This window comes from Monodon monoceros, unplaced genomic scaffold, assembly GCF_005190385.1.
Source record: "Monodon monoceros isolate NGI ecotype Baffin Bay Population unplaced genomic scaffold, NGI_Narwhal_1 Super_Scaffold_22, whole genome shotgun sequence".
Classification (NCBI taxonomy): domain Eukaryota; kingdom Metazoa; phylum Chordata; class Mammalia; order Artiodactyla; family Monodontidae; genus Monodon; species Monodon monoceros.
In genome coordinates this window covers 87,461,895-87,473,366 of record NW_021703779.1, presented here as the reverse complement: position 1 = coordinate 87,473,366, position 11,472 = coordinate 87,461,895, and the positions used below count along the sequence as shown (strand labels likewise).

Sequence of the window (11,472 nt, the reverse complement as noted above, 5' to 3'; positions counted from 1 at the left end):
CTCATTTTTACACTACAACAAGCTGCCTGCTTTTTCTTTAAGTAAAAAGTTATTTTTACATCTTATGACCCCCAAAGGAGATAAGACTCAGAGAGGTGAAATGACTTGCCTGAAATTACAAGGTGAAGCCAAAACTTGTATCCCATCTCCCTGACACCAGAATCCATGCTGTTAACCAAAGTATGGGTACAAGGCTGGCTGCCTCAGAATCATTTTGAAAAGCTTGTTAGAAATGTAGATTCCTAAGCTCTACCTCTGGGGGATTCGGATTTACTAGGACTAGGGCTGGGGAGGATGATTTATATTTTTAACCAGTGCTGTAGTTAATTCTGAGGTGTAGAGAGGTTTGTGAACAACTGCTGGAGACACCACGTTATGCTGGTGGTAATAAGTAAATGGGGCTGTGGCCAATGTATCTGTCTATACCATATCTGTCGTGAAATGTAACTCCAGAGCAGAGTTTCCTATCTAGGGTCCTTCCTGAAATTGTTTGCAAAGAGTAGAAGTTGGACTCTGTATATTCTTCTGAGTCTTAGCTTTGTAGATTTTCAAATGAGTCTGTGGCCCAGAAATGGTTAAGGACCACTCCCCTACAATCTTTCTTCCTAACATTTTCTCTCGCAACTTGTACTTGAGGAAGAAGTGTGAGAAATGAAACACAATTTGACCTAACCCCCGAACTACAGCTCTCTGCCGCTGATAATAGCTCTTTCATTTCTTGGCTTGAGGACACGTTGCTAGGTTGCCCTTCTGTGAGCTCTTGAGGGGACCTCTCCTTTGCTGGATTTGGCATCACTGGCCCCAGAGAAGGAGCAACTCCATGGAAACGGCATGCAGGGCTGTCCAGAGTGAATGGGCTGTGAAATCAGTGGCAGAGAAATCTGTACCATTTTCCATGATTTCTGGTTCTTGAAGAGCAGGTCTTACTTCCCTTAGGTAGATTGTGGTTAGGAGGCCCCTTTCAGGGCTTGTTCTTGACTCCTGATGCATTGAAGCAAGTGAACAATCTGATACCCTTCGACTGCTGTTGGGTTGTCTTCAACCTGCATACTTCACCTTCTCCTTTCTGCTTTCTTATTGACTACCTCAATACCTAGAGTTCCTTGGAGTAAACAGTGAACATTTGGAGATGAAGCACCTTCCATCTGAGGACTGTGGGCTTGTTCGTGGATGGAAGAGTGTGGGGAGTTGGAGGGTGGAGGGTGTAGGAAGTAAAGAGAAGACTCGCTTCACACAATCAGGGGTGATGCTAGCAGCAGCTCTAGGGTTTCCTTCAGACTCTTGCTTCTGCTCCCCAATATCATGACATCTGACCCTGGGTCTCTTGCAGATTCTTGTTCTGTGTTTTAATTGGCTTCATCGCCAAAGTAGGTGATCTGCAGTTGGACCTGGTGGGTGTGGGATCAAATAGGACAAAGAATAGATCTTATAGCTCCGACAAAAAATAGTGGAAGGAAACAGATTGTGTACAGGTGCCTGGATTGGGCCATTAGAACAAAGTGAGGGTCTCTTCCTGCAAGACTGAGAGGAGGATTTGCTAAGCTAGCTCCTATTAGATATAGGGCATCCCTGATCTCTGGCCTCGTGTGTGGGAGTGTGTTCCAATTCATGGCTCTAATGAGACCACATTTTCCAATTTCAACAAAGAAACCTAAAAAGCCTGAAGGTTAGAGAGGTAAAGCTATTAGTTGAAGCAACAATAGCTGCCCTTGGCTGCCTGGCTCCTCTGTGCCAGGAACTTTCCATCTGTTATCTTATTTAAGTTTCTCAGCAACGCTGTTGAGACAGGCATTGTTATCCCATTTTGCAAAGCCCATGAAGGACTCTTCTCTGTTGTCTTACAAACAAGAAATGAAAAAAAAATCTTCCTTCATTTTATTTTTTATCAATATTTTTTAATTGAAGTATAGTTGATTTACCATGTTGTGTTAATTTCTGCTGTACAGCAAAGTAATTCAGTTATACATATATATGCATTCTTTTTAATATATTCTTTTCCATGATGGTTTATCATAGGATATTGAATATAGTTCCCTGTGCTGTACAGTAGCACCTTGTTGTGTATCCATTCTATATATAAAAGCTCACATCTGCTCACCCCAACCTCCCACGCCATCCCTCTCCCAATCCCCACCCCCTTGACAACCACCAATCTGTTCTCTATGTCCGTGATTCTGTTTCAGTTTCACAGATAGGTTCATTTCAAACAAACAATTCAAAATGTACTCTGCAGATGACCCAGTGCATTAGACTGATTTCAGCCTTTACAACAATGTTGTTGTAATCTTACTTATATTACTGGGATCTCTTTTTTTTTTTTTTTTTTTTTTTTTTTGCGGTACGCAGGCCTCTCACCGTTGTGGCCTCTCCCGTTGCGGAGGCTCCGGACGCGCAGGCTCAGTGGCCATGGCTCACGGGCCCAGCCGCTCCGTGGCATGTGGGATCTTCCCGGACTGGGGCACGAACCCTTGTCCCCTGCATTGGCAGGCGGACTCTCAACCACTGTGCCACCAGGGAAGCCCTGGGATCTCATTTTTTTAAAATCAAGCTACTAATATAATTTATGGACCAACTTGTATATCGGGTAATGCACTAAGCATTTTATATACTTCATAACATGAAACCTTCATGACAATCATTTTACAGATAAGGATACTGAGGCTCAGAGAGTGGAAGAGATTTGGCAAGGGTCATAAAGCTAGGAAGTGGCACAGTGAAATTCAAACCCAGGGCTGTCTGACTCCAGATGCTGTATCTTTATGCTATAATGCACTGCAGTGGGGAAAACAAGGCCCTCATTTTACATCACCTTGTCTCTGTCACCCACAGATCTCTCTTCTTCCCACAGCCTGTATCCAGAGCCAGGTACCACTCATGTTTTAGGCATCTGTGCCTTAGGCCTCTTCCTCAGCCTAGAACTCCTGCTGTCACTCCTCCACCTAACGAGTGCCTGCTCACTGGTTAAGGATCAAGTCAGCTGCCCCTCCTCAGAGAAATTTTTGGCTGCTCCCTATCCTAGGTGAAATAAATTGCTCTTATGTTTTGCTCTGACCTTGATTAGTGTACGCTTTATTTTACCTCCCAGTATAGTTTAGCTCATGGTTGACCTGTCTCCCCCACTAGATTCCCAAGCCCTCGAGGGCAGGTACCAAGTCCTGTTCACCTCTGGCTCCACAGTGACTTACTTATAGTGATTTCGTAGATGATCAATATGTGTTTGAGCTGGCCAAAGGAATGGCTGAAGGATGCCGGAATGAACAGAGAAATGTAGGGCTGGATCTTGGCGCAGTCATGCAAGCTGTGCATCTGGGCTAGACTGGCCAGGGGAGTCTAGAATCCCCTTGGCTCACTTTACTAGGCTGTAAACATAGGAGACACATTATGGGGTCCAGGGGGTAACTGTTGTAGGCTGACTCCAGACTCATTCTGTGGCCTCTATTTAGAAATTCTTGTTTAAGGGGCCAGGCTGTCCTGGATTGTTTATATAACACCTTTGCATTCACAGAAGAAAGGTCTTCCTTGCCTCTCATGTGAACACAAGATACCACTTCATCTTGTTCTGAGTATCCTGCAGGAGTGTCTGCAGCATCCTCACAGACGATGAGGTCGGGAAGCATCTTTTGTAAAAAAATGTTGTTTACTGAGGCCACCATGCCATGGATGGTCAACCACTTTATCTCATTTTATTTTGTTGATCTTTGCAACAACCTTTTGAGGGAGGTCTGTTGGCCTTAGTTTGTACCTGAAGAAACTGAGACTGAGGAAGTGTCTTGCCTAAGGTCACACAAATAAGCAAGTGGTGGAGGGAGAATTCAGGCTCAGGTCTGTCTGCCCCCAAAGGCTGGCATTTTAATGGAAAAACACATGGGAGTAAAGTAGACTCCCCCTCCCCCATAAAACAGGAAGAATTAGATTTATAAAATGATGACAGATATTTAAGGTAAATTGTTTCTAAATTATTGTTCAGCTTTAATCCCTGAAAATGACTGGCAAAAATGGCAGAAGGAACCAGTGATGGAAAAAGCACAATTCCTCTATCAAATACTGGCCTGAATTCCCCCACATCAGCCGCCTGCCACATGCACAGTATGAGGATGCCTAGAGAGCATTCCTCCCTGTCTGCTGATTTTACAACTGAGATGCATTACACTCCAAGATGTCAATATATTTCTAAAGGTCACACAAGAAGTTGATAAGAGAACTGGCACTGAGAATTCTGGTCTGCCAAATTCTAGCCCAGTTTTCTTTCTGCTAAGTCAGCTCTCCCTATACAGTCAATCAACACATGTTTACAGGTTACTCAGGAAAATGTGGGGAGGAAGTGGAACATTACTGCACTCTGAGATAGAAGAGGGGACAAACGTTTCCCTCACCACCTGACCTTACGTAGGTGCAGGTAAAACTTGGGGAAGAAATCCTTGGTAGGAATGCTGGGTAATATCAGGCGCCCCTGTGGCTTTGGGGGCCTGACTGGAGCTACCTCCTGCCCAGGCGTGCGGGAGGGGTCCCCTTTGGCTCCAGAGAGATGGAGGTGGCTGCCAGGGGCCCAGAAGTGCCCCAGAGGGATGCAAGGAGTGGGCCTCTTGAGCCTTTGCTCCTGGCCAGTTCTCAGCTAAAGGGTCCAAGGCAGAGGAACTCTCCCAGCCTCCTTCTGGCCATGAGGGTTAAGGAGCTGAGGCTTAAGGCACACCTGGACTGCTGGGGGTGGGGGAGGGGTGGAGGCAGAGCACAGGAGACTGTGCTCCACCCCCTCCACCTAGAGAGACTGTGGCTGAGGTGGATTGTAAGGTCAGTTGTGGAGTCATGGACAGAGCAGGAGGAAGAACCAGGGAGGAGCTTAAGGGGGGCGATTCTGGAAGGAGAAGCGCTTCAAGGCAGGTTCTGAGTGCGGCAGCCCAGGGAAGCCTGCAGTGGGCTTCTTGCAGTGCCTGGCTCCTAGCCCTCCCTCAGTGCCTCAGCCTGGGGGACCCCCCCTTTGTTTCTATTGAACAGGCTAGCGTAATTAGAGCCTCAACACCCCTCTCCTTTTGGGACCACACAGCCCAGGGTTCTGTGTGAAACTTCTGGGTCTGCAGTTCCTACCAGGCTTCCTGTCGATCTAGATGTGAGTCCCCTGCCCAACCATCATGCCCTGTCCCCCTCTCCCCGCCTCCCCTACCCACACAGCTTCCTGTTCCTCTCCTCCACACACCATCCCCCGTACATCACACCCTGTCCTCTCACCCCTAGTTCCTTCCTGACAAACTCCCTCAGGTTCTCAGATCTGCACTGAACATTCATTTCTTCTTGATCCCAAATTTCCTTCATGGACCCTGGCTCCCCAGTTACCTTTCATACAACTCCATCTGCTCCCAGACCATTCTAGGGTAGGAGCAGTATTTTGGAATCCTTGAATGGCCTCTTCCATCTAGTATAGTGGTTCTGAACCAGGGGCAATTTTACCTCCTCCCTACCCACCGGGGACATATGGCAATGTTTTTAGATATTTTTGTCTGTCAGAGCTGGGCAGGTCACAACTTTTGCTACTGGCATCCAGTGAGTAGAGACCAGGATGCTGATAAACATTGCACGATGCACAGGGCAGGCACCTACGACAAAGAATTATCTCGCCCCAAATGTCAGTAGCATGTACGCTGAGAACCCCTGCACTGTTATATAGCTACAGGTCTACAAGGTTAAGCTTGGAAACTGTCAGGTACGGAGCCTTTTCATGCTAAACTTCCAGGAACAGCTAATCTTTCTGTTCCTCAACTGGGAGAGGGGGCGGGGTGTTGCCATGAAACAGCTACCACATTGTCAGGAATCTGCAGAGAGAGAGGCAAGGAGATTCCCCGCTCCCTAAATTTACTACCAACTTTTAGAGAAAGTACTGGACTACAACTTTTGAATGCCTTTCTGTCTCTACAAGATAGTGCCACTTTTTGGAAAGAGAATAGCAACTTATTATTTTAACAGTTTATCAAATGCAAGATTTCATGTGGTGAATGCAGTAAGGTTTCAGAGCCCTCCTTTCCCAATTTTATTTTCTTCAACCTTCTTTGAATATGAGAGTATTTGCTGGATCAGAAAAACACTGTAGAGGTGTCTCTGTTCAGCAAAACTCACTGCCTTTGTTTTAATTTAAAGTGGATGGATTCTTTCTTAAGAGTGCCCTTGTTTCTCAGAAACTGGCCCCCCAAGTTGCTTGTTCCCTTAGAGCTGAGTTTCTTGGAACTCTGTTTCTAACTAAGCAATGAAAATGCTCACTAACAGATTTCATTGGTCAGTCTAACCTCTTTTTTTTCCACTCTTGCCAGTCTCTTCCCTCTGCACCCAGTTATCTTCAGCATGGGGGAACAGAACCACTCTCCTGGGAAGGAGCTTCAGCACTGGACACGAACAGAGTCTCCGGGAAAGAGAAGCTGGCACTCCCAGGCCTACGCCCTTGGGGCCGTTTCCAACTTTATGTCTACTTTTCTGACCTTTCCTATCTATAAGGTTGTGTTCCGGCAACAGATCCATGCTGTGGCGGTGTCAGAGGCTGTGCGGCAGCTTTGGCATGAAGGCCCTCAATATTTCTACCGGGGAATCTACCCGCCTCTTCTCTCCAAGACGTTGCAAGGGACTCTGCTGTTTGGGACTTATGATAGCCTGCTGTATTGTCTCTCCCCTGTTGGGCCACACTCCCTGGGACACCGCTGGGCTGCAGGGCTCATGTCTGGTGTAGTGGAGGCTGTGGCACTCAGCCCCTTTGAAAGGGTGCAAAATGTGCTCCAGGATGGTCGCAAGCAAGCTCGCTTTCCCAGCACCTTCAGCATTCTCAAGGAATTCCACTCTTATGGGCTTTGGGGGCGGCTGTCGCTGGGTTACTATCGCGGTTTCTGGCCTGTCCTTCTCAGGAACAGCCTGGGGAGTGCTCTGTATTTCTCCTTCAAGGATCCCATTCAGGATAGCTTGGCAGAGCAAGGCCTGCCCCATTGGGTTCCTGCCTTGGTGTCTGGGAGTGTCAATGGAACAATCACCTGCCTAGTTCTGTATCCTCTGATTGTGCTAGTTGCCAATATGCAGTCCCATATTGGCTGGCAGAGCATGCCAAGCCTGTGGGCCTCTGCCCAGGACGTGTGGGACACTCGGGGCCGAAAGGTGTTCCTGATCTACCGTGGAGGTTCCCTGGTCATCCTAAGGTCCAGCGTGACATGGGGCATCACTACTGCTATCCATGACTTCCTCCAGAGGAGGTATCATTCCAGGAAAGAGCTGAAAGACTGACTAGCTGCAGGCAGTGTGGCCATGGCAACTTGTTATTCTAAGCTTTCCTGGGTTGGTTTAAATAGCTTACTTCTTTAGCTTGGTCACCTAATACAACTATTCTTTAGCATCTTTCAACTGTCATTGCACTCGAGAAGTTCCCAACTACCAGCCTATCGGGCAAAGACAAAGCCAACAGTGTTCCTTGGTTAGCAAAAGAAATTCACCCCGGTCTATCCACAGCTTCAACAGGCTCAGACCCAGGAAGCCTTTAAGTAACTGGTAAACCACATGAAATGTCATTCCTTTAAGGAATTCACTGACTCTAAAAGATATGAATAAGAGGAAACTCTAAAAGGTGACCTTAATTAGGCACTGTGAGTTCTGGGACCCCTCCAGTTGTCCTCTGGACCAAACTGAGTGGAGGATCAGGAATTCCAATTTCAGAGAACAAAGCTTGACTCTTAGGATGGGGATTCCATAGACTTTCTCAGATGGCTACATTTTCATGACATTGTTCACTACTCCTGCCACCACCACCACTCTCACTTCTCAAGGCTATGGGTACTAGTTTCAGGGTAGCAGTTATGGCTGGAAATCCTGAGTTACACTTGCCTCAACTGATCATGTGCCACAAGAACTGATGGGAGTGGGAAGAAGTGTGGTCCCTGGATGGATGGGAAGAATAGACTTTGAGGGAATAGGTTTAGTTGCATGCAGAATAGAAAATTCTACTATAGGTTGATTGGTGTTAAATGCTGGGACAGTTTTGATAGCAAGGCAATAACATTGCCTAGAAACCACTTGAGGTTCCCTAAGAAATCTGGAACTGGAATGACTATATCTCTTCATAAATAATTGCATATTTTATTGCTGTGGATAAATATAGTTACTGTGACATAAGTTAAAGATCTGAAATTATAGCCTGTCATTCAGAGCCATTCAAAATATGGTCCTCATAAAACTTGTAGCATTTTATCACACCATTCCCACTTACATAGATCCTATATCCTAGCCAAACTGGACTATTGTTCCCTCCCCAAACATGCCACTAGCTTTCCCATGGCCATGCTTTGGCCCACACTATTTTCTCCACCTGCAATACCCATTCCCCACATGCCAGTCTGCCAAAATCCTTCCGGTTTCTCAAAGCCCAGCTCAGATGCCACCTTCTCTAAGGAGCCTTTTCTGATTATCCCTAACTGAATGTGATTGCCCCTAACTGAATGTGACATTAGTCTCGTGTGATGCCCCTCTCCAATATTCATATGTGGCACTGATTCCATTATGTCACTGATTTCATGTGGCCTGTGTTCTTGATGTTCTTCAATACCTCCTACTAGACTGTAAAACTCCTTGAAAGCAGGGATTCTTGTACACATTTTTAAATCTCCCATTGTGCTTAGGTGCTCAATAATGTTGGCTGAATTATTGAATTGATTATCAAGCTGTGATATGGTCTTTATCCTCAGGGTGCTGTCCCTTGTACATGAAGGTAATGTTATTGATTCACTGTCATTAAGACCTGCCTTTGGGGTGTGGTTTTTGCTTTATTAGTGGATTTAGTTTTGTGCTAATGATAATGATGCTGCTGCTGCTGATAATAGTAACAACAGTAATTAAAGATGACTTTCAACTGGGACATTTGATGAGTTTGTGTTATTGGTGACATGTTTGTTGTTGACAGCACTGTAGGATCTGAAATTTCACAGAGACATTGCCTAATGGTCCGATTCATTTTAACTCTGGAATTTTGAGGATTTCCAAGATGACATATGTTGCAGTTTTTCCCTTATAGATGATATCATGTAATGATCTCCACTTGCACCTCCTTACCAAACCAAAATTGCCATTTATAATGATCTGACTGTAGATCCTAGCTGTGGGGATTCCTCACTGAATATCAAAGAAATTAAAGACACAGCTATAAGCAATATGAGATCAGAAAGCATTTGCCAGCAAGGTCAACAGAAAATGGCTGGTCCAGAATCGCTGCAGATGAGCTCCCATGTCTGATCCCTGTGCAGACTTAGATGGGGTGGGACAGTACTCTGCTTGCAGATTCAAGTATGGGGAACACAGAGTTTGTACAAGGGAAGGAAAAGTAGAAGAGCAGCTATTTCTATTTAAAGGCTAGCTTTCAGAATAAAAAAAGTATTTACAAAAATCATTACTTAGCTAATGGCTTTGGTTTTTAAGCTGAAAAGAAGGGGATAAACTCTCGTACTCGCCCACTTTTCTTATTCAAGAGATGCATTTATTTCCAAGTACACTGTCCATTTCCACTTATGTCACTGTGTCAGTCCATGTGTCAGTTCTTCATTTAAAATTCTTATTTAGAAATAATTTTGAACTTCTAGAAAAGTTGCCAGCATAAGTAGAGTTTAAAGAATACCCATAAACCATTTGCTTTATTATTTGAGAACTCATTCTCTGTCTACACACACATGGTATTTTTTCCTGAACTATCTGAGTTGCAATTTTTAATATTTCTAGATTCAGTATTTGTAGATTCAAATTCTTTTAAAAAGACTAAGAGCTTTATCTCTATGACACTGGCACAGTTATTACAGAATATTAGAAAATGAAAACTCATGGCATATTTTAAAGCTACATTAGTGATAATTGTTTAAATTTACTATATTTGCCTTTTTAAATACTTTACATTATGTGTGTTAATACTTGAAGCTATGCAATTATAAACATGAATTTACAACTAAATCATGTTATAATTGAAATAGTTTATTTTTACAGATTGATTCATATAAAAACCTAGGTAAAATTCTAAAATTATATAGACCAATCAACTTTCCCCATTTAAATCTTCTAAGTAAAATTTAAGAGTGTAATGGTTTTCTAGTAATTTTAAATATCAATATTTAGTTTTGTGGTGTTAATATTATATTTTCTGACATTTAAAAAATGGCCTTTGGACTTGAGATCAATAAAATAAAGAGGTAATAAAAACCTACGTCTGTTTAAAACTTATAAAATATAGAAGTTGACACTAAAGCTACTTGGTACAGAAAGTTGAAAGAAAAAGAATAAAAATCCCTGTCTGAGCTCTATGTATTTTTGTCTAAATATAAACTACATCAGCTTCCTAACGCTCAAGGTGAAATAATGAGTAACTAATGTATTAAAACTATTATCATAAGTATATGGTTTATGAAGACTTAATTTCGCTTTTAACATTTAGTTTTAAACATTAAACAGCATAATTTAACAATGTGTTTGGGATAACTGCATATAGTGTAGTATATTAAAGTTAATAAAATAATGTTGTATAGGAGATAAAAAACATGATAACTCAGGAAAAAAGTGAAAAGCTTTCCTAAAAGAATAAGGTAAAAAATACTGTATTTCCCTATTCTGTTTACTCTCCAACTTCTCTGTTTCTTTCATACCATCTTCCTTTTCCTCAAATCTTCAACACCTCCCCCATCCTCAGTCCCAGTTCATGACCTTACTTTCTATTTCATTAGGAAAAGAGAAGCATTCAGAAGAGAACTGCCAGTTAAAAGAACATTTATAAAGCTATTGCCCATGTAATGACCATCCAAGACAAGAAATGCAACATCTTGATAACCCCCACCCCTAGTCCTCCTGCACTCCAGGCCCCTCACTGATGACCTTCCTCCACCCATCCTAGAGATAACTCCTATCCTGACTATTATGATATCATTTCTTTACTTTTCTTTATAGATTTATCTTCTTGTTACCGGAAGGGGGACACCTTCAAGGGCCTGAGAGTGGGCTCTTGTCTAACACTCAGAAATGAATTGTCCGAGGAGACACATATACTGACAAAGCAAAAGACTTTACTGGGGAGGAGCACCTGGGCAGCAGGGTAAGGAAACACAGGAGAACTGCTCTGCCACATGGCTCGCAGTCTCAGGGTTTATGGTGGTGGGGTTAGTTTCCGGGTTGTCTTTGGCCAGTCATCTTGTCTGTGCCCATATTTAGTCTGACTCAGGGTCCTTCCTGGTGGCGTGTGCATCTCTCAGCCAAGATGGATTCCAGCGTGAAGGTTTCTGGGAGGTTGGCAGAACATATTATGGGCTGGCATTTCCTCCTTCCTTTTGGCCCCTCCTGAATTCTTCTGGCTGGCTGTAGCTTGTCAGTTCTATGTTCCTTATCAGGACCTCCTGTTGTGAGATAACTCATGCAAGCAGTTATTATCCTGCCTGGCCAGGGAGGGCAGTTTCAGTCAACGGTTCCCTAACATTCCGTATAAGCATCCCT

General features: G+C 43.9%; 1 protein-coding gene across 1 annotated transcript; it reads left to right on the top strand.

Annotated features, from left to right (window-relative positions):
• The first annotated feature begins 6,240 nt into the window (after nt 1–6,240).
• On the top strand, nt 6,241–8,863 carry SLC25A53 (solute carrier family 25 member 53). Its single transcript, XM_029240900.1, has one exon. The coding sequence runs from the start codon at nt 6,328–6,330 to the stop codon at nt 7,246–7,248; it is 921 nt and encodes a 306-aa protein (XP_029096733.1). The 5' UTR covers nt 6,241–6,327; the 3' UTR covers nt 7,249–8,863.
• The last annotated feature ends 2,609 nt before the right edge of the window (nt 8,864–11,472 follow it).

What these genes read in the sequence shown, in the direction of transcription:
- SLC25A53 (XM_029240900.1), top strand. Translation starts at nt 6,328, where the DNA reads ATGGGGGAACAGAACCACTCTCCTGGGAAGGAGCTTCAGCACTGGACA.